The sequence below is a fragment of the Lycium ferocissimum genome, chromosome 12 (assembly GCF_029784015.1).
Source record: "Lycium ferocissimum isolate CSIRO_LF1 chromosome 12, AGI_CSIRO_Lferr_CH_V1, whole genome shotgun sequence".
In the NCBI taxonomy this organism is placed as follows: Eukaryota; Viridiplantae; Streptophyta; class Magnoliopsida; order Solanales; family Solanaceae; genus Lycium; species Lycium ferocissimum.
This window is the reverse complement of record NC_081353.1, coordinates 31796519-31820599: the sequence shown is the minus strand read 5'-3', so window position 1 is coordinate 31820599 and position 24081 is coordinate 31796519. Positions and strand designations below refer to the sequence as shown.

Here is a 24081-nt window from a genome sequence, read left to right as displayed (position 1 = left end):
TCAGCTGGAAGTTACAGTCATTTGATGGCTTGCAGCAACCAGACTACAAGATAATTAACCATGTCAGGGACATATTATAGTAAGATTGCACAAATAATATGGTAGAGGATCATTTCCACGCTGGATTTAATTAAAGATGATCAATAATAAAAAAGTCTAGAGCTATGATTTCTGTTTGAAGAATCACTTTTCAAAAAGACAGGATTTTTTTTTTTTTTTTTTTTTTTGGGGTGGGGGTGTGGGGGTGGGGGAGAGAGGTCACACATTAGAGGAGCAAGGACCAAGCAAGAACAGAATGTGTGCAAGTTGTCCACTAGATTCAATCACAATGTAATAAAACAGAATATTGATACAATAACAGCAACTACCACTAGTAGACACGAGCAAAATAATTATTGCTATAAGAACCCATCTAGAAGAAAAAGCAAAAGGATTGATGATGCATTTTTACAACTACAACCTGACACAGCGGCGGGATTCAAAAAAGATACATAAATGTCACACCTAAGAATTGAACATGTACTTCTCTAATGTCAAGGGTATTCAAAAATTTATATACATACAAAAATATTATTGTTTGCCTATTGGCGTAGTATAACTTTCCAACATGTGGCTCCGCCACTGCAGTCTAATTAATATGAATGCTTTAAGGTATTTGCCTTTAAGCAAAAAGACTCAACCTTTAAGACAATATTTTCAAGCTTTTTCTTTGAGGCAATCTAATTAATATGAATGCTTTAAGGTGTTTGCCTTTAAGCAAAAAGACTCAACCTTTAAGACAATTTTCAAGCTTTTCCTTTGAGGAAACAAAAAGGATCAACTCTTTAACTCAACAACCACATTTAGAAATGAAAATGAAACATTTTATTCAACTTTTATAGAGTCAAAATAAAGTTGTTTCTGGAAGAATAAAAAGGCTTATCAGCATTTTCACCAAACAGATTTAAATGATTGTAAAGGTATAACCCTTTACATAAAAAGACCTATTACAACCACTCCACCAACCAATAGTGTCAAAGTCCTCAAGTTTTTTCAACTTTATGTAAAATAAAGCAAAACAAAGTCCATAACTAACTAGAGAAAAGTTACTGAGTGTAGTTATAGGTTTTCAATAGCTCATTAATCGACATAGCAAGAAGTATGAGCAAAAGTTAAATTGCATGAACTAACTAGAACCCTCAAATTCTTAAGCAAAACCCAAATTCATACAAGTGTAGGTCAACTACCAAAACAGTAGGTTCTTCTATAGTCAATTAAACAACAAACCAACTGTGAAAAAAATGAAACAAACATGAAAAGATCCTTTTGTATGGACTGGCCAAAACTCCTAAATTCATAAACGAAAACCAGATTTCACACAAGCAAGACCAAAAACATCCAGATCTAGAACATAACAAAAAGCATGGAGAAGCCTACAACATGGACAAAACAGAATCAATGACGGAGGCAGAATTTTCATTAAGGGAGTTCTCATCATCAACTATATATACACGTAAAAATAATATTTTGACCTTGTATATACAGTGTGATTCTCCGATAAAGGAGGTTCAGCATCAACAATATGTAAACAATCTCAGGCATATACGGTGTGATTTTCGGGAGGGTCGCGTCAACAACTATATACATGTAAAAACAATATTTTGACTTTATATATAGTGTGATTTTCTGATAACGAAGGAGGTTGTTCATCAATTATATACATGTAAATACAATATTTTCACTTCTATATCGAGTGTGATTTTTCTGCAAAAGGGGTTCATCATCAACTATATACACAGAAAAACACTATATTTTTTAAATATACACTGTAAGTTAACGACAAAGGAGTTCATCATCAACTATATACATGTAAAAACACTATATTTTTTAAATATACACCGTAAGTTAACGACAAAGGAGTTCATCATCAACTATATACATGTAAAAACAATATTTTGACCTTTTATATACTATGTAAATTTCGGGCAAAAGGGGTCCATTATCAACTATATACATGTAAAGACAACATTTTGACTTTATATATACAGTGTGATTTTACGGTGAAGGAGGTTCATCATCAACTATATACATGTAAACACAATATTTTGACCTTGTATATTCAGTGTCCAACAAGCGTTCATCATCAACTATATACACATAATAAAATAAATTATTGACTTTGTATACACAGTATGATTTTCCGGCAAAGGGGGTTCACATAAAACACAAAGCAAGCAAGTATATACATAAAACACAAAACAATCAAGTATATACATAAAAAAAACATTATTAAAATTAAAAAAAAAAAAAAAGAAAAAAAAAAAGAAAAAAAACTTTGTTATACCTGAAGAGCAGAGAGATGTTCCTTGAAGAAATCATCAGCTTTAGTATTACTCTCTTGAATCAAACTTGTACAAATCTTACTATCCTGCAAACAACTATGTATCCTATTCCAATTCTTATCAACTCTTTTTTGTAACCAATTACTATAATCTCCAAATCTATACTCTTTATACCCTTTACCACCAATTTTCTCACCAGCACCTTTATTAGTAACCACAAATGCAAATATAGTAAAGCAAAAGAGCAACAAAATTAATAAAAACATAACAAGTAAGTAAACCCAAAGTAACCATGTTACTCTACAACAAGAACCAATTATACCAGCTAATGAAACTAGTAATATAAAAACACCTAATGCTATTACTGGTTTTTCAAGAAACCTTTCACATTCTGTATTTGCTTGTCTTGATAACCATATACCACCACCTATAATTGGAATTGATAAGAGTAAAGTTACTATATTTAGAATCCCAACTAAATTGTTGCTACAACGCACCATTCTTTTTTTTTTTTCTTAGAAAGATTCAAGATTTGGGTGTTTTGAACAAAAACAAGAGATACCAACAAGTGAAAGATTTGAAATTTGGAAGTTTTGAAGAGACCAACAAGTGAAAGATTGGAAATTTGGGAGTTCTGAAGAGACCAACAAGTGAAAGATTGGAAATTTGGGAGTTTTGGACAGACCAACAATGGAAAGATTTGAAATTTGGAGGTTTTGAGCAAAAATAAGTGATACCAACAAGAGAGAGATTCAAGAATGAGTGATTTTGAGCAAAAACAAGACACAACAAGATGTGAAAACTGAAAATTTTGGTGAAGTTATGGAGAGAATTGATGAAGTTATGGAGGAGTTGAAGGAGAATATATATAGTAGACAAGTTATGAGTGAAACGGTGTGATTTTTAGAGAGGAAGGGGGTAAGAAGTTTACAAAGACGTGTGGGGCGTGGAGTTAACTACTTTGGCTTGTGCGAGTGGGATAAGGTGTGAGTCCCGCTGCAGTTAACAAAACGTAACGGTCAACTTTTTGATGGAAAGTAAGAGCCAACAAAAAGTAAGAAATATCTTCATCCTTAATGCATGGGGTGGAAGTGAATCGAGACACTACACATATCCAAGAGAGAAAGCTTTTATGTATTTTGAGTCCATAATTTAAGGAGATGGCGAGATTGACGATGATGTTACACAGCGTATTGGAGTGGGATGGTGAAATTGAGGCTCGCTTATGGGATATTGTGCGATAAAAATATGTCGCCAAGGCTTATAGATAAGTTCTACAGAGTGATGATTAGATCAGTTTTGTTATGTGTGGCACGGAGTTGGCCAGTCGAGAACGTCCACATTCAAAAGATGAACATTGCGGAGATGAGATTGCTTAGATGGATGTGGTGGAGAGATATGATTAGGGACACGAATTGGGGGGAAGCGAATGAAAGTGGCGCCGGCGGTGGACGAGATGAGGGAAAAAGAGCGAATGGTTCGGGCGTGAACGGGGGTGCGGATGCGCCAATAAGGAGGTGTGATAGGTTGGATGTAAGCGAGAGGTTAAAGAGGTACGGTGGGTTGAAGAAGAGCGGAGGAAGGTGAATAGACGGGATATCTGCATCTTGACTAGCGAGGACATGGACATGCTTGCTTAGATAAAAAGGTATGAAGGTCGACATTAGGGTAGAAGTAGAGGCAGACCCAGGAGTTTGACGCAGAGGGGGCACCATGACCAATGCCTTTGGGTATGTCAATTATTACTAGCAAAGTTTGCCTGCAAATTTTTAAGAATTTAATAATTATGATAAGTTATTAGTAAAATATAAGTATAAACTTCAAAATTGGAAGAGTGGAAGGAAAAAAATGTGTCTAGAATGAGAAAAAAAGAAGAACTCTAATTAGCATTGGATCTAGGGCTGTTTATTTCTTGTTGTGACTAGTGTGGGTGGGTGGGTGGGGTGGAATAAAAATAAAGCAAGAGAAATATGTGGACTTATAATTTATTTGTAGAGAAGCCGTAAAACAAACTCAACAAAAAACAGAAATTGAAGTGCTGCAAGCAAGACTCGAACTCAGGTGTCATGCAAGGAGCAAACGAGTGTTTACCCTTTTAATAGTATTTTTTAGTTATCACATAGTTTTTTTTTTCTTCGATGTGTACTACTATCTATTACTGCATTTGTTTGTATCTTGCTACTTTGTTGTCCTCTTTTTTATACAATCCTCTTTCGCATTCATTCTTTTAGCAGGGAGTCTATCGGAAAGCAATCTTGCTACTGTAAGAAATAAGGTGGGGTGGTACATCCTACCCTCCCAAACCTCACTTGTGGGATTACACTGGATATGTTGTTGTTGTAAATGTAAAAATAATGTGGTTCTTTTTGGAAATTGAGATGAAATGGACATATTTTGTGCACTAGGATGTTCTTTAGCAGAACACACTCAAATGTAAAATTCAGATCTTGTACATCATGTTCATTGTTTTTGAATAAGTACGGAACGTGGTGAATTTCAAATCCTTATTTGCATCATATTTTTCTTTTTGGAATTTCTTTTAAAAAAATTAGACAAAGTTATCTAACAATAGTACCATATATGTTTGCCTATAGGCTATAGTGGCATTCGTTTTCCTGTTTCTCCTATAAATAAAAGATGAATTTCTTACTTTTGAGCATAAAAGGAATTAACTTCATTAAACAAAATACTTGCCAATAAAGAAGCAATGCAAAACCCATGTTCTCTTTGCCTTTAGATTAGCTCTTTATCTTTTTTGGCCATGTAGGATAATAATATGTGTTATGTATGTATAAGTAGTGGTAGTAGTAGTAGTAGAATTATTGATTTTCCTAGGGGGAGTGGCCCTAGAATAATAAGTTGAAGTCACATATAAAATTGAAGTGATAAGTGGAATCTTAATTACAAGAAGTTGCATAATAGATTTATCGTTTTGTGAAATAGGAAGAAAGTTATAGTTTCGCGAGAAAAAGTAGATTTTGAACTCACCACTTTAAAGTTTTTCATAAGATATTAATTTCAGTAAAATTCATTCGCACTTGATTGTTTGCACCTAATTAATGGATACATGATATATGATTAGAAATTTCAGATTCAAGTCATGAAAATTAACAAAATTATAATATAACATCTAGGGCGTCAAGAGATTTTTTTAAATGAACTCAGTTAAGAGATTTCTTGATTGATTTTACGAGGCACAAATTCGAATTAGATAGAGCGTCAAAGTGGTTATCTAGTGGAAAATAAATAAAATCTTGTTATCTAGTGGAAAATAAATAAAATCACTTTTTATTAACACCCACCGTCCTAAATGGTCTCACGAAATAATGATCTTACATTATAGCAAGTCCCAGATGTCAAAAATATCTTAAACAGCAATAATTGTTTCTTTTCACTTGTGGTGAAGAAAGTCATCTTTGATTTTTCAAAGTAGTGAACAAGTCTTGAAAGCTCCAAACGATCATTTTCAATACACACGTAATTAAATCATTACGTACAATACTTGAAAAGGTCTAAGGAAACAAGAAAAGGAAAACAATAATTACAAGATTAACTTAAAAATCCTGAAACCTATACTGATGCTGCAGCAGCAATAATAACATGCCCAGTGTAATCTCACAATGGGGTTTAGAAAGAATAAAGTGTACGCATACCTTACCTTTATCTTGGGAGGCAGAAAGACTATTTCTGATAGATCCTCGACACAAAAACAAGCAACTCAAAGCAGTATAAAATGTCGTGACAAAGTACTATAAAAGCATGATTGACAGTATGGAAAAAGGCAGTAGCTATTACAAATCAATACGACAATCAAGATACAAGAAACAACAGAAAGTAGCAGAAATAGAAGGATAAGAAACTATAAGAGTAATAATAGACTACTAGTATGAACGAATAAGTAGGACAACGCACAACTACCTACTACCCTAATCCGTATCCTCCATAAATTCCTATATAAGTCTTGTCATCGCAGGGGCATCTAACCTTCATCATATCCTGTCTGATCACCTCTACCCTAGTCCGTATCCTCCATAGATTCCTATCTACGGTCTTGTCTTCGGTAATCTGAACCTTCATCATATCCTGTCTGATCACCTCTCCCCAATGCTTATTTGGCTTACCTCTACTTCTCCTGAAACTGTCCATAATCAATCTCTCACACTCTGCACTAGAACCTATACTGATGATGGAAAAAACTTATTCACACAATCAGGTAAGATAAACTCGTGAGAAGCGTTAATGATAAAATATAGTAAAAATGATAATTAGTATAATAGGGACTTGGCTACACGCTCGGGGATAAAAGGGTCTGTCCGTCACCATTAGGTAATATTTTCTATGTTCTAATTTTATATGACTATAAAAAATCCATAGACTACACGTAGTCAATCGAATTTTTATAAAGTTTCTATTCATGACGTTGACCAGACTTGATATTCTACGCGTAACGTGCAAAATGTGAACTTTTCTGAGTTTTATTGTAGCACAAGCATATTATATGAAAACTAAAAGGAACTTGCTTCGAATGTTCTTAAAGTTATCAGTCATTCATTTATGGTTCACCTAATTTTTGTCATTTTATTTTAGATTCATTCTCTTAAGCTTTGTTTGAATCTGGAAATTCTTAAATCCTTTTTTTCCTTGATCTAAATATGACATAACATCGGTATTGTTATAAGACTTTTTAAACTTGTGGTCTTATAAATGCTACTGTTAGATCTTCCTAAAACAATCATTCTCTATAAAAATATTTCAGTATAACAACTAAGTTTTGGAACCGATTTTTCATGTTATGATATATCACATATCCTCTGTAACAATAAAAAAATATCCAGATGAAAGATACCGTTATAAAGAAATTAAATTTTATAACATTTGTATGGTTATAAAACAACGTTTCATTAAGGCTAGAATGTGTCATTCTTTTTAAAGATGAACTAACAAGAAAATAATGACATTGATAAAATAGAATGTGGGGAACAATTTTAATTACAAAATCAATTCAACTGAAAAAAATTTGAAAAAAGTGAGCTTCAACTTCAGTTTTCCAATTACTTTCAAACAAAAGCCACCATGAAATTCCCACCATCTTTTAAAACATTGGGAAGGAAAAAAAAGTGAGGGAACATCTCATTGACTGAGGCATATCACATGGATAACACAGCCTAGATAAACCTAATTCCTTGTTTATTTTTTGGATTAAACGACAAAAGTACACTTGTAATCTTTAAAGTATCCATTTATTATTGTTTTGGATTGGACCAAGACAGCAAGGAGAAGAAAGCTGTTCTGCATAAGTGTTAAATAGACGTAAGATAAGACCTACTTAATTAAAACAAATAAATGGATGAAAATAAGGAATGGAACAAGAAATGCCGTACTTAAAAGATTCGAGCAATAAATTGATCTTAAAAGATTCGAGCAATAAATTGATCCTAGAATTACATACAGATTCCTTTTAACATTGAATTAATTAACAACAGAACATTAAAAAGTACAATTTTCGAAATTAATGAAATTAATTAATCCAGTAATATCATTGAACTCGTTGACATATTTAGTTTGCACTTTAGTCTGCTTTTTCCAACACTATCAACATCGTTAAGAATAATAGCAGCAAAAAAAAAAAAAAAAAATGCACCTTCGGGTGTGGCCGAGTTGGTTTGAGGGGAGGCTTCCCTAAGGGAGGTCGCGGGTTCAAAACCCCCCTAATGCCTTCTCACAGCGCCATCGCGCGGAAACTGCATGCGGTTTACATCCCCCCGTGGGGTTTAAGTTATTCTCACGTTGGGAGCTTTACTGCGCACGGCGGGTAATGCGAATTGCTGCGGTTTTCCTAGAGTTTCCCAAAAAAAAAAAAAAAAAAAAAAAAAGCAGCAAAAAATGTACGTTAGGTTCAACCATGTTGGTCTAATAAGAAATTAAAGAGTAATTTTTTATATTTCTCCTTTCCTGTTTATCATTTTCTTCTTCATAAGTAATCCAATTTTCGTTTCAACTAAGAATGCTTATTTGGATTCTTTCTTATTTTTCATTTTTTGACACACTAAAAGTGTAACAAAAGTAAGCCAATTACTGTTTCTTTTCTTAATTAAATTATGACAAGTTCATAATTGTCATCTTCCTTTCATACAAGAGAAGATTCACACTCCACCAGCCTTATTACATTGACCCAAAAAGCACTTAGACCCACATCTCATCCTCCACCAAGAGAAGAAACTTACTCACAGCTGGTGTTTACATCAATCCGATGGATACATAACTTACTGTTTCTTTTCTTAATTAAATTATGACAAGTTCATAATTGTCATCATCCTTTCATACAAGAGAAGATTCACACCACCAGCCTTATTACATTGACCGAGAAAGCACTTAGACCCACACCTCATCCTCCACCAAGAGAAGAAACTTACTCACAGCTAGTGTTTACATCAATCCGATGGATACATAACATATGCTTTTACATACATTATTATCACTTTGACCATTATTCATCAATAAACATTACCACCTCAATTCTAACTGTGGTTAAGTGATTACAGTTCACGTAAAAACACGTCATGTGTTCATCAGAATGATGTAAACACAGAGTGCAGCTAAAAAATATTCCCTCCAAGGAGGGTGCAGGTCATGCGTAAATGCCAGACAAGCGGCGGTGGTGAGGAGGGATAGTGGTGGATCCTCCAGGACTTATTGAACAGTTAGACTTGTCTGTCATACTGTGGTTATAATTCAACAATGTTTCTTCTAATGAAAGAGCTATACTGGTTCCCAACATGAGAGAATAAAAACCAAACAAGAAAGAAGCAGAGAAAACCATGTCTTTGAACATTTGAATAAGAACAAACATCCAAGAAATAAAAACTGAGAAACTGTATAAAGCTCAAGGCTTTTCAGCAACAATTAGGAAGAAGTTCCTTATTGACTCCTTTGACAATTCAAAAGAAAATTAAACCAGGTTACCCTTTCAAAAAAAGAACATTAAATGGAAACCAATATTGCATGAACCAAAAGGATGCTGTGATCCGATGTTTTAATTAAAGAGGGCCTGGGAAAGTCCCGTTCTCCCTCTGCTCGTTCCACCTCTCGACCTGCAGAAACAGGCGTATTAACATGATAACTAGTGATGATGTTGCTCAGACTCTTAAAAAATGCCAACAGGTGTGTGCCGGATCCTCCAAAGTAATGCGTTTTTGGGAGGATCCGACACGGGTGAGGAAATATTTTTTAAGAATCCGAGTACCGTAGGTGATGACAAAAGATAAAGGAATGAATTGCTTCAACGTAAAACAAGAGAGAATAGTATTACAACAACCAGCCTTAAGATTTTAGCTTATAGTTTAACACCAACGGTCAAACAAGAGGGACGGAAAATATCAAAATATTGATCAGATTAGGGCTGGCAAAATGGTTAAGAAAAGAAGTAACCATCCAATCCGACCAACTTAGACATTGGTTCGACAACTGACTTTAAAAATGGATCAAATATGCATATTATCCACTAAAAAATGGATATCCATATTGTCTGCTTGTTATTTTTCATGAGTTCTAGCTTTCTGGGAGTCTAATTTTGGCTTTTATCTTGTGTTTTCACCCGACTATTCCTGAAATCATGGATAATAACGATATTATTCGTCGGTCCACCCATTTTTTATCTGTGTTAAATATGGGCGGGTCGGATATTTTATCTGTCTTTATTTAACTCATTTTCAACCCGCCCATATCTGACCCGACCCGTCTGCTTGTCACTCCTAGATCAGATCACAGGAATTCAGTAATCAGGCAACTTGCACTCAATCGAACATTGTTGACCGGGAGTCATTTTGATTTAGTTAGACACTTGTACATCCATGCAGGGATAACTGCGAAATATAAAGAACCTCGAGTTTTGGAGAAATTGATTTGCCTAAAACCATTTAGGTAGTGTTTTGATAAAAAAATTTGGAAGAGTCCCCCCCCACACCTCCCAAAAAAAAAAAAAAAAAAAGAGAGAGAGAGAAAAAAAGATCGGTTTTTTACAAAATTATACAGGTGGCTTTTGGTTACAGAGGAATCTTACAGAAAACCCAACTTATTCCTGTACCTTATTACAAAGGAAAATAAAAGGACCAATTCATGTACCAATAAAAAATCAAAATTAAAAGATTGGAGTCACAAACTGATCTCCACTTCAAAACTCTTACACTCAAATACAAGAAATTTCGTGTTTGTTCTAATTCTTTATCGAGAAGAAAGTTGAACTCTTTGCTTTATATGAATACCAGTCAATCAAGATAGACAATTGAAACGGAACCCAAGAGTATAGTCTAGTGGTTGATAAAGTTGGGAAAAAGAAAATGGGAGACTAGGGGTTCGAATCCAATAGAGACAAAAAGTTATGATTTCCTCCCGTCTGTCTAGGCCTTGGTGGAAAACTAACCTAGTATCTAAATTTATGGCTTAAACTTCTGTAAAGTTTTCAAAGGCAAGTAAAACTCCAATAACCAAGCTTGATCAACTGAAATCCATAAACCTCGAGAAATGGAAGGGGAGAAGAAATAATGAGAAAAGGCAAAGCGATGAAAAATGACCCACACAAATTACAAGATACTTTATAACTTGAAACACACCAAAATCCAATTTAATAAGCAGATGACTCACCCATTCACCAGGGCAAAGTGCACGGTAGTATTTTGCGAATTTATCGCAGTCAACAGCCTCATCACCCTTTGCAGCAACACACCTGAAATTTGTGAAGAAGTAAGAGTTAGTAAAACAACGACGAAAATGATTCAAGCCTCAAAACAACAGCTTCAGACGATCCACATATTGCAAGAACAATTCAAGCTTAACAAGCTCACAAGGTTAGAAAAGTAGAATCAAGTTAAACGATCTTCTAAAAGCTGACCACATGTATTGGACTGACAATTTCTTTTACTTTGTTCAAAAGATTGGCTGCATAAATTCATACTCCCTCTGTCCTTATTTATGTGACACTCTTTACTTTTTAGTAGAATGACACGTATCTATATTTAGTAACAACTTAAATTTAAAATGCCTATTTTATCCTTAATGAGATGATTTATAGCCACACAAATATCTATGGTTTATTTTAGACCACAAGTTTAAAAAGTCTTCCTTTCTTTCTTAAACTTCGTGCCCCGTCAAACACCGTCACATAAATTGGGACGGAGGAGTAGACTTTATCAGGGCTCGAACCAATTCCACCCCATGCCTCACTAAATCCAACATTTCGTCTCTTTACACATTTTTTGGGTAGGTGGGTGAGGGGATGATAAGGGCATTTACACAATTTGTTACGTCGTAAATTTGACAATTTGCTTCACTGGGAAAAACGCATGCGTTAAGTAGAACTTCAAACCGTCTATAGCAGCATTTCACTATTGATGAAAGTGAAGCCCCTGGTTTAGCAGATGATTTTCATCTGGTGGAAACACTAGCCTAGGCCGAGCCTTCGTTCTCTTTCATAGAAAAATTAAATATAAAATCCCCTAGTCTTCTAAAGGGATTCTTAATCCATTAAACGTCATGCTTACACAAGTAACAAGTCTATGAAGCACCAAATAGTGTAAAAAAACATGGGAGTTTACCTATGAAACTCAACGTAGCGTGTGAAACAGTGCCTTGTTTGATTGGTTGTTGGGAACCGGAAATCAGCTGGGGCAGTCTTAAGTTCAATCTGAAAGCCACACAGGAGAAGGCAGAAATAGAACATGAGAAACAGGTACCAAACGCAATCTAAGTGAAGTAAATCCATTCACGAAGTAACAGAATATTCTTAAACACCTTAAAACGAGAGGTCATTGCCACTTATCTTCCATTTTTAGTTATAATTTGTTTTTGCCTTCTATCAATATAAAATACTTGTTGAATACAACAAGAATGATAAAGTTCTCTATATTCTAGAACTGAAGCTTTCTGAACACCAGAATATGCAGAAACAGCTGTATCAAATAAATTTCTGAAGCAGAAATATAGCTCACTCCAAAAACCAAAAAAATTATACCAAATTGAAAATTTGATCGAGAAACTTAATGTAACACGTAAACATATTCACATTATAGGGAAAGGAATCGGATATAAAAAAAAGTCATAACCAAAAAAAAAAATCTTTACTACGATGCTGTAAACATCCCATCCAATCATCATTTAAGTTACCCCCTGGTGAACTGAATCCCTAAATATTGGGAGTAGTAATACATTTTTACCCAACTCCAACATTTAACTGATGTTGGAGTTGACCCGACCCACCAAACATGGGAAAATACGAAAACATTTCCTCCATATCAAACACACCCAAATGCGGCACTCAAGAAAGTGGTTCCTTGTCCTCAAAAGTGAAAACCAACAGTAATTTCTGTCTAACATCACGCGGTCCCACTCTTTAAACGGAGTGACACTTAGCAAACTTGTCCATCAAAAATATTGAGAGAAGCTTGAACAGTCATTTCCACAAACAAACCTCACATAATCTCAAAGGTGAAAACTTTGAATGTGTTTTTGGCCTTAAGTGAATTGTTTACCTGACATAAATTGGATTAACTTACCACCATCTCACTAAAAGCAAAATGCTTGAAGCTTATTGGCTACAAACTAAAAAATTTTAGAACTCATATTAAGCTGGAGAGGAAACCTCAAACATCTATCTAAATTGCTGCTAAATCTTAGTACTAGTTCACAAAACCCTAAAAATTATTCATTCTATCACCATTCAACACCCCAGTTGAATCCAATACCCAAATCTTATTCATCCAAAGAACCTGTGTCAATCTTGCACGTCACAGCCCAAAAAACCTCTAATTGTGACATCGGGGCCTTGGCCTTGGCCTTGGCATGTCACTATGTGTCGGCCTCGCACGTGACAACCCAAAAAACCTGTCTTACTTCTTTATTTATTTCTCGCATGAAAAGGCTTAGACCAAAGAATTACACAACAACAACGTACCCAGTATAATCCCAAAGAATTACACCTTCCTAGATATCAATTTGCAAATTTACCCACAACCCATAAAACCAAATAACTTCTACAAGCAATTCTTTGACTAAAAACTAAAACTCACCATATACAAACAAAAAAAACCCATTCTATCACCATTCACCTTCTCTAGTTAAATCCAATATACCCAAATCCTTCAATTAAGCAACCTATTCATCCAAATTCTTCAACTTTTTGTTTGATGACCGTGATGTCCGGTCCAGCTTGCACGCACCTACATTAATTCCATGAGGTACCTGCTACATCCCACCAAAGACAAGTACTAGGTAACTCTATCCACCTAGACTTGGGCAAATAGGAAGAAATCACCTAGTGTTTCAATTTCTTCAACTATTTTCCCCTTCTTGTTTTAGTTCTTTATTTATTTCTCACACGAAAACACTTAGATCAAAGACTAAGACTTTACACCTTTACAGACACTAATTTTCATATTCATCCACAACCCATAAAACCAATAACTTCTACAGGCAGTTCTTTGACTAAAAACTAAAACTCACCTTATAAAAAATAAAAAAGAACCACATCTATACATATTTATCTGAGCACACACACATCAACCACAACAACCAGCAACATGGGTTCTACAGAAAACTGTTTAGATCGCCAAAGAAACTACAAAAATTTCTAAAAAAAAATCTGTTCTTCTATTTACCCTATCATATACCAATTGAAACAAATAAAAGAAAGTTAGAAAAGAAAAAATGACTTGAAGCTTATAAGCTACAAACTAAAATTTTCCAAAGCTCATTTTAAGCTGGAGATGAAACCTCAAATATTTATCTAAATTGCTGGTAAAGCTTAGTACTTTCTCACAAAAGTGCTTAACATTCTTCATTCTATCGCCATTCAACTACTCTAGTTAAATCCAATACACCAATCCTTTAATTATACAACCTATTCATCCAAATTCTTCAACTTTTTTCCCTTTTTGTTTTAGTTCTTTATTTCCAGATATCAATTGGCATATTTATCCACAACCCATAAAACCAATAACCTCTATAAGCAATTCTTCGACTAAAAACTAAACTCACCTTATACACAATAAGAAAAGAAATCCCATATCTATACATGTTGTTTTAGTTCTTTATTTATTTCTCACATGAAAACGCTTAGACCAATAACCTCTACCACCCATTCTTTGACAAAAAGCTAAAACTCACTTATACACATTTAAAATAAAAAAATAAAAAAAAAACTACAGAAATTTTCCGCAACATATTTATCTAAGCACATATACATCAACCGCAACAACCAGCAACATGGGTTCTACAACAGATTCCCAAAAAAACTACAGAAATTTTCTAAAAAATCTGTTCTATATTTACTTTATCATGTACCAAAGAAATACACCTTCCCAGCTATAAATTTTGCATATTTATCCACAACCCATAAAACCAAATAACCTCTACAAGCAATTCTTCGACTAAAAGCTAAAAACTCACCTTATACACAAAGAAACAAAATTTCACATCTATATATATATTTTTTTTTGAAACTTCATCTATACATATTTATCTAAGCAGATAAACGTCAACCACAACAACCAGCAACATCTGTTCTACAAAGAACTGTACAGATCACCAACGAAACTACAGATATTTTCTTTAAAAAAAAAAAAAATCTCTTCTTTTGTGTTTACTCTATCATATATCAAAATCTCACCGAAAATTCTTCACTCTATCACCATTCAACATTCTAGTTGAATCCAATACAACCTATTCATCCAAATTCTTCAACTTTTTTCCCCTTCTTGTTTTGATTCCTTATTATTTCTCGCATGAAAACACTTATATCAAAGACTTAAACTTTACACCTTTCCATACACCAACTTTTCATATCCATCGACAAACTATAAAACCAATAACCTCTACAAGCAATTCTTTGACTTCAAAAACTCACCTTATACAAAGCAATAATAAAAAAACCACATCTATACATATTTATCTGAGCACATACATATCAACCACATCAACCAGCAACTACAGAAAAGCTGTTTAGATCGCCAAAGAAACTACAGAAATTTACTCTTAACATACATCAAAAACTACTGGATTCACATGAACCCGTAAATATCACCCTAAATCCGCCCCAAATTACACGTTAGTGTAGTTGAATCCAATTCCCAAATCCTTTAATTATGCAGTCATCCAAATTATTCTACTTCTTTCCCCTTCTTCTTTTAGTTCTTTATTTATTTCTTACATGACAACGCTTATATCAAAAACTTAATATTACACCTTTCTAGACACAAACGTTAATATTCATCCACAACCTAGAGAACCAATAACCTCTACAAGCAATACTTCATTTTTTTTTGTTTCCCACCCAGTGTTCGGTACCCGGGCCTCAACTAACCCGGATTCGCAGAGCGTAAAGGCCCAGTAAGGAGGAAGCGCCCCCTAACAATATTTTTTCCATCCTCAGGGCTCGAACCTGAGACATCTAGATAAGAGGTGGAGTAATCTTACCCATCCTACCAAAATCCTTGTCCATTACAAGCTATGTTGCTCAGACTCTTCAAAAATTTCAACGGGTGCGTGTCGGATTCTCCAAAAGTAGTGTATTTTTGGAGAATCCTGACACGGGTGCGGCATCAAAAGTGAAGAGTCAGCGCAACTTGGGTTACAAGCAATACTTTGACTTAGAACTAATACTCACCTATACACAAAAACAAATAACCCCACATCTATACATATTTATCTAAGCACATATACATCAACCACAACAACCAGCAACATGGATTCTACAAAAAATCTGTACAGATCACCAAAGAAACTACAGAAATTTCCTTTAAAAAATGCTCTTTTCTATTTTCTCTACAATCAATTCTTTCACTAATAATTAAAACTCACCTTATAAAAAAAAAATCCACATCTATACACATTATCTAATATCTAATCACATCAACATCAACCATAACAACCAACAACATGAGTTCTAAAAATCTGCTCTTTTATGTTTACTCTACAAGCAATTCTTTGACTAATAACTAAAATTCACCTTATACCAAAAAAAAAAAAAAAAAAACAAAAAAAAAAAAAAACCCACATCTATACATATTTATCTAAGCACATATACATCAAACACAAAAACAAGCAACATGGGTTCTAAAAATTTTCTAAAAAGATCTGTTCTTTTAATGTACTCTACCATATAAAAATTGAATCTTTAAAAAACATAAATAAAAATACAATCATTAAAAACAAATAAAAGAAATAAAAAAACAAAATAAAACTAGGGTTATTTTTTTCTTGAAATAATTTTTTGTGTTACCTCGTCAGCCATGGTTGATTGCAAATCAAAGTGAGAGCAATGAAAAAAAGCTTCAAAAAAGATTGAAATGAAAAAAGGGCTATAATATTAATAAAGGGTTGATTTAATTACTTACAATCTTGGATCCGATTCATAAGGTTTACCAATTCTGATATGTTGTCTTGTCTTTAATTTTAATTCTATTTTTTTTCCTTTTCCTTTTTGGGCAATTCACAGAATTGCCCTTCTTTTAGGGTATCTTTTAAATTTTTCCCTATATTGAAATCTTTAAATTTTCCTTCGCATAAACTTCATGGGTTCGGTTCGAACCCCCCACAGTCAAAATTTTAAAAAAAAAAAAAAAATGGCAAGCGTAGTTTAAATTTTCGCTATGCCCCCATCGGCATACACTTATGAAGGAATTACAAAGTTATCACGACATAAGATACTTATGCCTCATGGGCAGACTTAGATAAAGTATGCGGGCTCCTGATAACTTTGGTAATTCCTTCACAAATTTATGGTTGTCCGGCATACAAGTTTGCCCATTAAAAGTATGCCCACCCGCATAAATTTGTTAACGAATTATCAAACTTATGCCGATGGGGCATACTTATGCCTGGCTGCGTACTTTGCGCTTGAAGCATATATATGTATTTGTCATTCTAAACTAATTATGGGTTGCATTGTATAGCGATATGTTAATTGTTAAACACCACGGAGGCACGAACCCATTGTCATTAACGTGAGATACTAACTACTATTCCCTTAATTCGAACAATTTATTGTTAGGTTTTGAAGTATATATACGAGGATCCACACCTAATCACGAATATTGATTTGTTAATTTCTTTGGGATATAACTTAATTACCACAAACTCACCGTCATGGACGCAAAGTTTTATGGTTACTTTAAATTTAATAGCTCGGATTCGAAAAAATCTAGTACTCTATATTCCGTTAAGTTGACATATCGCTTGGGTTTGCTTGTCTGTTCGAATTCATACTTATGTTAATTGTTGTTAATTTGTAAACCGAGATTAAGCATGTGAGTTGGAACAATATCCGCATAAGAAGATTAAAATGCAAGCTCGATTTGAGGCATACTTTCTTAGAAATGCAAGGTGAATATATCTTGGAGGGGACTTTTAGTTATGTTTAGTTATGTTTCTGATCCGTGACTTTTAGTTGTGTTTAACTAAAAGTCTATGGGAGGTGCGTACTTTTAGTTATGTTTAGTTATGTCGGATCCGAAGATAACTTTAACTTTTCCTTAAAGATTGTATCTTGGATTCGCGCATCCTCCCAATTTCGCCTTGCGAAATTATTTTTTTATTTTATGCCCGAGCGGGATTCGAACCCCGAACTTCATATATTCTTCCACCTTTCCAAGCAAAGGGCAAAACTTAAAGACCACAAATATGAAGGGCAAAATTTAAAGACCACAAATTTGAGGGGCAAAATTTAAAGACCACCCCAAACGAAGGGCAATCCGCGCAAAAAAATGTTCCTTTTTTGTACTTCTTATTTTCCGTCCCAATTTAAGTGTTTTAGTTTGGCTAAACACAAAATTTAAAAAATAAGACATTTTTGAATTTTGTGATCATAATTTAAAGATATGTATAATGTACTAAAATGTTAGAATGTTTGAATTGTCAAATTACTAACACACTCTTTTTGGGTACACTAAAAAAGAAAGTAAGATAATTAAATTAGAACGGAGAGAGTATTTATTTTGGACCAAAAAGGCAGTTTTAATTGGAAAATCACGCTCTACTGGGAAAGAATAGTTACTCGATTTAGCCTAGTTTTTTTCCTAATTGCCCGATTTAACTTAGATTTTTGTTCTAACACTGTTTGTACGCTATTATACACCTTTATACAAGGTGGACACATTTGTTTATCGTAAGTGTTTAAATATTGTATAATATTGCATACCGCGTGTATAAGCACTATTGATTATACGAATGTAAACTAAAAATATGGTTGTGTAGGTGTAGTGTATTATGGTGGGTTGTATATTTTTCGTAAAAATTCCTTGTTAGGTTTTCCTTATAATTTGGCCAAACTTCTAAAAGTATATTATATCTTGTGATAATTTATTTTCAAATGAAGTTTGAGAATAGATGATTTGGGTGAACCTTATGTTGCATTATTTTGTTTGATCAAGTTTTCAAAAATATATTTGTGTTTAATCAAATAATTTGACAAGTTCTCTTCTGTCTTTAGATAAACAGATTGTGTTTGAATAATTTTTGATAAAATAAAATGAAATACTTTTTGACTGTTAAATGAAGGAGAAAAAGAAAAGATGTAAGAAGTGAAATATTTCTCTCAACCAGATTATAAAAGATTGTTTGAACAATCTTTACTAGTCTTTCCTGATGTCAATAAGTGAAATGTTTTTCTCAATCAGAAATTTAAGAAAGGTTGACTATTTCTATAATATATACTTTCATGATCACTTGAATGCAGATCGATTTTAAGAAAACCGTTATCACTAAATATTTAATTGTGCATTGTGTCATGGTTTTCAAAGCACTAAGTTTACAAAATAAACGAACTTAGGAGTTGTTTGGTTTTTTTGAGGGATAAGCCAAGTTAATCTTAATATATAAATCACTATTGCTTTATACCATATTTGGTTTTCAGTATTAAAGTCATCATAAGCGAAACGGATAATATCGGGAAATCAAATATTATAAAACTTATTTGGGCATAAATTGTTCAGGAATTTACGTACTGTTTTATACAGGATAAAAAGTGAAATAATTAAGTAATATGTGTACTAGCAATATGTGGATAAGAGCATCTAAAGATGAAATACCCTTACAATAGGTAATTCCTAAAAATCAATTCCCCTTATTTTTTTATTGCATAACAATTCTTGTTATAATTTATTCTTCGCGTAACAATTCACATATTAATTTCCATAAAAACAGTCCATGTATTACACTCCTCGTATAACTAATGCATACTAAACCAAATGGCCCTTTAGTTGTTCCTCAAATACATACAAACTAAAATTTATTTAATGATTGCCACACTATTTCCATACATATATATGGAAAATATAACACAATCTTTTGTGATAAATCAAACGCTTTCAGTGGTTTGAGTACTTTGGGAGAAAATTCTTCAATAAGTACTCAGTAATCTGATAATTAGTTGATTCAGTTGGATGAATGCTATCAAAGAAAACATATTGTGAAGTATTTGAACACGATGTAGATTTTTTATTACACAATGGTCCAGCTTCAAATAATCCAGTTTCACAACAACATCTTTTTGTTTCTTCATATCCTGTCATAAAAAAAATAAAAAAAAATAAAAAATAAAAACGTTTTAGATTTATAAGAAGAAGAAAAAAGGTGACTGGGAGGTTAGCAAAGTATAAACTTGGTTAAAATTAGAGGTGTCAAAATGGGGTGCAAAAATTACTTGGGCTGAAATGAGCTAATAAATGGATCATAACCCAACGGGACCCGGCACCTTTGTAACCCAAAAAAAAAAAAAATTGGAACCAAACTAACCCATTAAAAAAAAAAAAAAACCAAACTAGGCTTCACGCACAGAATCTGTGCGTGAAAAGACAAAATTGTAACTTTTTGAGTTTCATCCTTTCACGCACAGATTCTGTGTGTGAAAGGGGGTATTTTTTTTTTCTTTTTTCTTTTTTTAAGCTATCAAAAATCACGTTTTTTTCATACTTTGAGCAAAGATTAGTCATGTTTCAAAATCCCGAAATATCAATATTTTATATAGAACTTAATATATTTTTTTGCGTACAATAACATCGGCTCATTAAATCAAGTATACCTAAACGTTTGGATCGTCGTTTTAGGAGTTGTAAAGTCTTTTTTGAAAGTAAGTTTTGTTTGTTTGGAAACTTGTCATCTTTAGATCTAAGTGTCATATTTTATAGGATTTTGATTTAAGTGTTTTGAAATAAAAATATTATATTCAAAAATAATTCATTCAATACGAGAGGTTCAACCAAGGTATGATATATCTCATTCAATGCTCCCACCAAGGTTTGATCCCATGTTGTTGGCATAAAAAAGAAATGAGTAAAAAATAGAGGCTAAACCACTAAGTCAAATTGGTGAATGCAACAAAGTAGATACTTTTTATTTTTTATAATGTTCACTAATGCTATTTAACTCGTTTTCATAAATTGAATTTCGAACCTCGAAATTGACATTCAGTTCTTATTGTCTTTTAGCTTTAAAGTGGAGCATTGAATGCAATTGTTGGGGGAAGCTTTTAAAGAATATTCTTCACCTTTTGTCATCTTCTTCTTTAATATTATTGTAAGCTTCCATGAATATTCTCTTTGCTTCCACTTTTTATTTATTGAATATGAGTAGCTAAATCATTTAGCTAAGGTTGTGGGACCAAATGTGTTAGTTATGTGATTGAGTTTTTGCATTCAACTTCCATTTATGTGTATTAATGTTTTTCTATTTACTCTTCATTCTTTAATGCTATTTAATGGTGTAAAACATTATTTGTGCCTAGTCACTTCTCCTTTGCTTGAGAAAGAAGGGAGAAGTTAGGAAAAGAGTAAATAGCAAGGATTTGAGGCTTATAAACCTCATCTAATAACTTGAGATAGAGATAGGGGAGCTACTTGAGATAAAATGGGTGTTCATATTTCCACATTCTAAGGCTTGAGAAAGCTTAATGATGATCTTTATCAATTTGGTTGAGAAACTTTTGATAAACTTTTGTATCCCTTATTTAATTACATCTACACATATAAAGGAGTTGGATTAATACCCAGTTGCATTACTTTCCATTGGAACCACAACCTTAGTGCTATTAGTAATTATTAATTAAAAACTAAACATTCTCTCACCAATGAGCATGACAAATATTAAAACCAAAGTCTTTTTACATTCCCGTCCCTGGAAATATTGACTATTAGTCAAGCGTTACACTTAACGAGTTTATTTCTTCATTGTATTCTCTGTGGAATTCGAACCCAACCTTGTTGAGTTCTATATTTAACAACGACCGCTTACTCCTATTTTAAAGGTGTAATTCGGGCGTATCAATAAGTGAGTTAGCCATAAACCATAGTGACGTCTTTTAAAGTCGTAAGGCCCTAGATCGAAAGTGAATAATATAATATCATTAACGGGGTGACAAGTTACAACAAACTAGCCCGAATCCATTTTTATAAAACACTGGGGCAATCTAGTGTTAGGAGCATCCCGCGTCCAGGGTTCAGGGAAGGACCGCACACCAAAGCCATGTGATGTGAGCAGCCTACCCTGACGCAAGTAACACTTGATCACAGAAGCTTTACCGTCGCTTGAAGATTTCCTCTTGTTACAAAACATTAAAAGAAAAAAAGAAAAAGACAAGGATGTGATAGAGAACTACCTTGACAATATATTGTAGCTTGTCTAGAATAAAATCTTGATATTCCCTCATGTTAAACTCAACCCTTCTTATTGGAATGTCATAGAAATTTAAAATAAAATCATTACTCCCTGCACTAACAAATACCAAAGCACCTTTCACAAAATTTTCAGCCTCTTTTTCTCCAAAAAAACTTTCAAATTCTCCAAATACTCTTTAAAATATTCTAATTGTTTCCTCAGTGGAATTACTCCAAAAATTGAATTTGTTAAATTATCATTTCCTGATCCAGCTGATGCAAAATTAACCCCACTTCTAAAATCATTTTCCAATAAATTTGGGTTTAAATATGGTGGCACACATGTTTCTTTAAGTTTAATAAAATAGCAAATATGTCGGGTATGTTATAAAATGAAGCTAAAAGAGTCACAATATTAAAGGATGAAAACCATAGAAATAGAGTGACAAAGAGGAGAGATTTTATTGTTCTTCCAAAATGTATTACAAGTGCATTTCATATGAAAACTTATGCCTCTATTTATAGTGATACATATGCATTCAATATATGAGAAAATGGAGGAACCATTAAGATGGTGGATGAGCCATTAAGATGGTGGAGGAAAATGGAGGAACCATTAAGATGGTGGAGGAGAAGTATTATATTTGTGTATTGGACATCCATAATATATTTCATAACACTCCCCGGATGTCCATAGATGATGTGCATCGTTAAAAACCTTATTGAGAAAACCCCGGGAAAAAGCCTCAATGAAGGAAAAAAGAGTACACATATCTAGTAATACGCTTTCGAGAGTTGCCTCATTAAAAACCTTACCAAGAAAACCCAACGGGACAAAACTTGATTAAGGAAAAAAGAGTACAACGCGTATTTTCACTCCCCCTGACGAAGACCAAGATTCAGATGTCGGAGTCTTCGCATTCCAATCTTAAATATCATCTTCTCAAGAGTTGAAGTTGGCAAAGATTTGGTGAACAAATCTGCGGGATTGTCACTTGAACGAATCTGTTGTACATCAATATCACCATTCTTCTGGAGATCATGTGTGAAAAATAACTTTGGTGAAATGTGCTTCGTTCTATCTCCTTTTATAAATCCTCCCTTTAATTGAGCTATGCATGCAGCATTATCTTCATATAATACTGTGGGTATTTTTGTATCACACTTCAAGCCACATCTTTCTCTGATGAAATGTATCACTGATCTCAACCACACATTTCTCTACTTGCTTCATGAATAGCTATTATCTCGCATGATTCGAAGAAGTAGCAACAATGGACTGCTTCCGTGGATCACCGGGATATAGCAATACCTCCGCATGTAAACAGGATAGCCGTTTCGAGATCGAGCTTTATGTGGATCGGATAAATAACTCGCATCCGCATAACCAACAAGATCCGTACTACCTTTGTTAGTATAAAACGGTACCCATATCGCTAGTTCCCTTCAGATATCGCAATATATGCTTAACTCCGTTCCAATGTCTTCGTGTAGGAGAAGAGTTATATCTTGCCAGCAAATTAACAGAGAATGCTATGTCAGGTCTTGTAGCGTTAGCAAGATACATAAGTGCACCAATTGCACTAAGATATGGTACTTCAGGACCAAGAAGCTCTTCATTTTCTTCTTGAGGTTGGAACGGATCTTTACTCACTTCAAGTGAGCGAATCAACCATTGGAGTACTTAAAGGATGCGCATTGTCCATGTAAAATCGTTTTAAAACCTTTTCTATATAAGCGATTGATGGATAAGATCCCATATGTCAAATGTTCAATACGCAAACCAAGACAAAGTTTTGTTTTTCCCGATCTTTCATCTCAAATTCTTTCTTTAAATATTCAATTGCCTTTTGGAGCTCTTTTCTCGAGTTCCAATTACGTTTATGTCATCAACATAAACAACAATTATAATGAACTCTGATTTTATTTTCTTAATAAAAACACATGGACAGATGACATCATTTATATAACCTTCATTTACCAAGTACTCACTGAAGCGATTGTGCCACATGCGCCCTGATTGTTTTAGACCATACAATGATCTTTGTAATCTGATTGAATACATTTCCCGAGACTTTAAACCAAATGCTTCAGGCATTTTATATCCTTCAGGAATTTTCATC

At 33.6% G+C, this 24081-nt stretch overlaps 3 protein-coding genes across 4 annotated transcripts in view; 1 reads left to right on the top strand and 2 right to left on the bottom strand.

The window, feature by feature from the left end:
- The window catches only part of LOC132039212 (tetraspanin-8-like), a 3447-nt gene extending 140 nt beyond the window's left edge, over positions 1-3307 (bottom strand). Inside the window, exons 1-2 of the mRNA XM_059429746.1 lie at positions 2324-3307; positions 6-43 (exon numbers count right to left, since the gene is read on the bottom strand). Coding sequence (XP_059285729.1) covers positions 6-43; positions 2324-2821 — 536 coding nt within the window. The 5' untranslated portion in view covers positions 2822-3307. The remainder of the gene's footprint in view (positions 1-5; positions 44-2323) is intronic.
- A 262-nt stretch (positions 3308-3569) lies between these two features.
- LOC132039211 (uncharacterized) lies at positions 3570-3908 on the top strand. The gene has a single exon (XM_059429745.1). The coding sequence runs from the start codon at positions 3570-3572 to the stop codon at positions 3906-3908; it is 339 nt and encodes a 112-aa protein (XP_059285728.1).
- A 5216-nt stretch (positions 3909-9124) lies between these two features.
- On the bottom strand, positions 9125-22269 carry LOC132038952 (cytochrome c oxidase subunit 6b-2). 2 transcript variants are annotated; one of them, XM_059429458.1, is made up of 4 exons: positions 21961-22269; positions 11912-12000; positions 10962-11043; positions 9125-9412 (listed from the first exon to the last, which is right to left on the bottom strand). In XM_059429458.1, the coding sequence occupies exons 1-4, from the start codon at positions 22009-22011 to the stop codon at positions 9359-9361; spliced, it is 276 nt and encodes a 91-aa protein (XP_059285441.1). In that variant the 5' UTR covers positions 22012-22269; the 3' UTR covers positions 9125-9358. The 2 variants fall into 2 exon arrangements, with proteins under 2 accessions (XP_059285441.1, XP_059285442.1); XM_059429459.1 differs by lacking the exon at positions 21961-22269 and adding an exon at positions 16591-16747.
- Positions 22270-24081: the final 1812 nt, after the last annotated feature.

Coding starts and splice junctions, on each gene's coding strand:
- LOC132038952 (XM_059429458.1), bottom strand. CDS start 22,011: ATGAGGGAATATCAAGATTTTATTCTAGACAAGCTACAATATATTGTC. Junction 12,001..21,960: donor AGCTACAATATATTGTCAAG/GTAGTTCTCTAT, acceptor TGTGGCTTTCAG/ATTGAACTTAAGACTGCCCC. Junction 9,413..10,961: donor CACTTTGCCCTGGTGAATGG/GTGAGTCATCTG, acceptor CTGTTTCTGCAG/GTCGAGAGGTGGAACGAGCA.
- LOC132039211 (XM_059429745.1), top strand. CDS start 3,570: ATGTCGCCAAGGCTTATAGATAAGTTCTACAGAGTGATGATTAGATCA.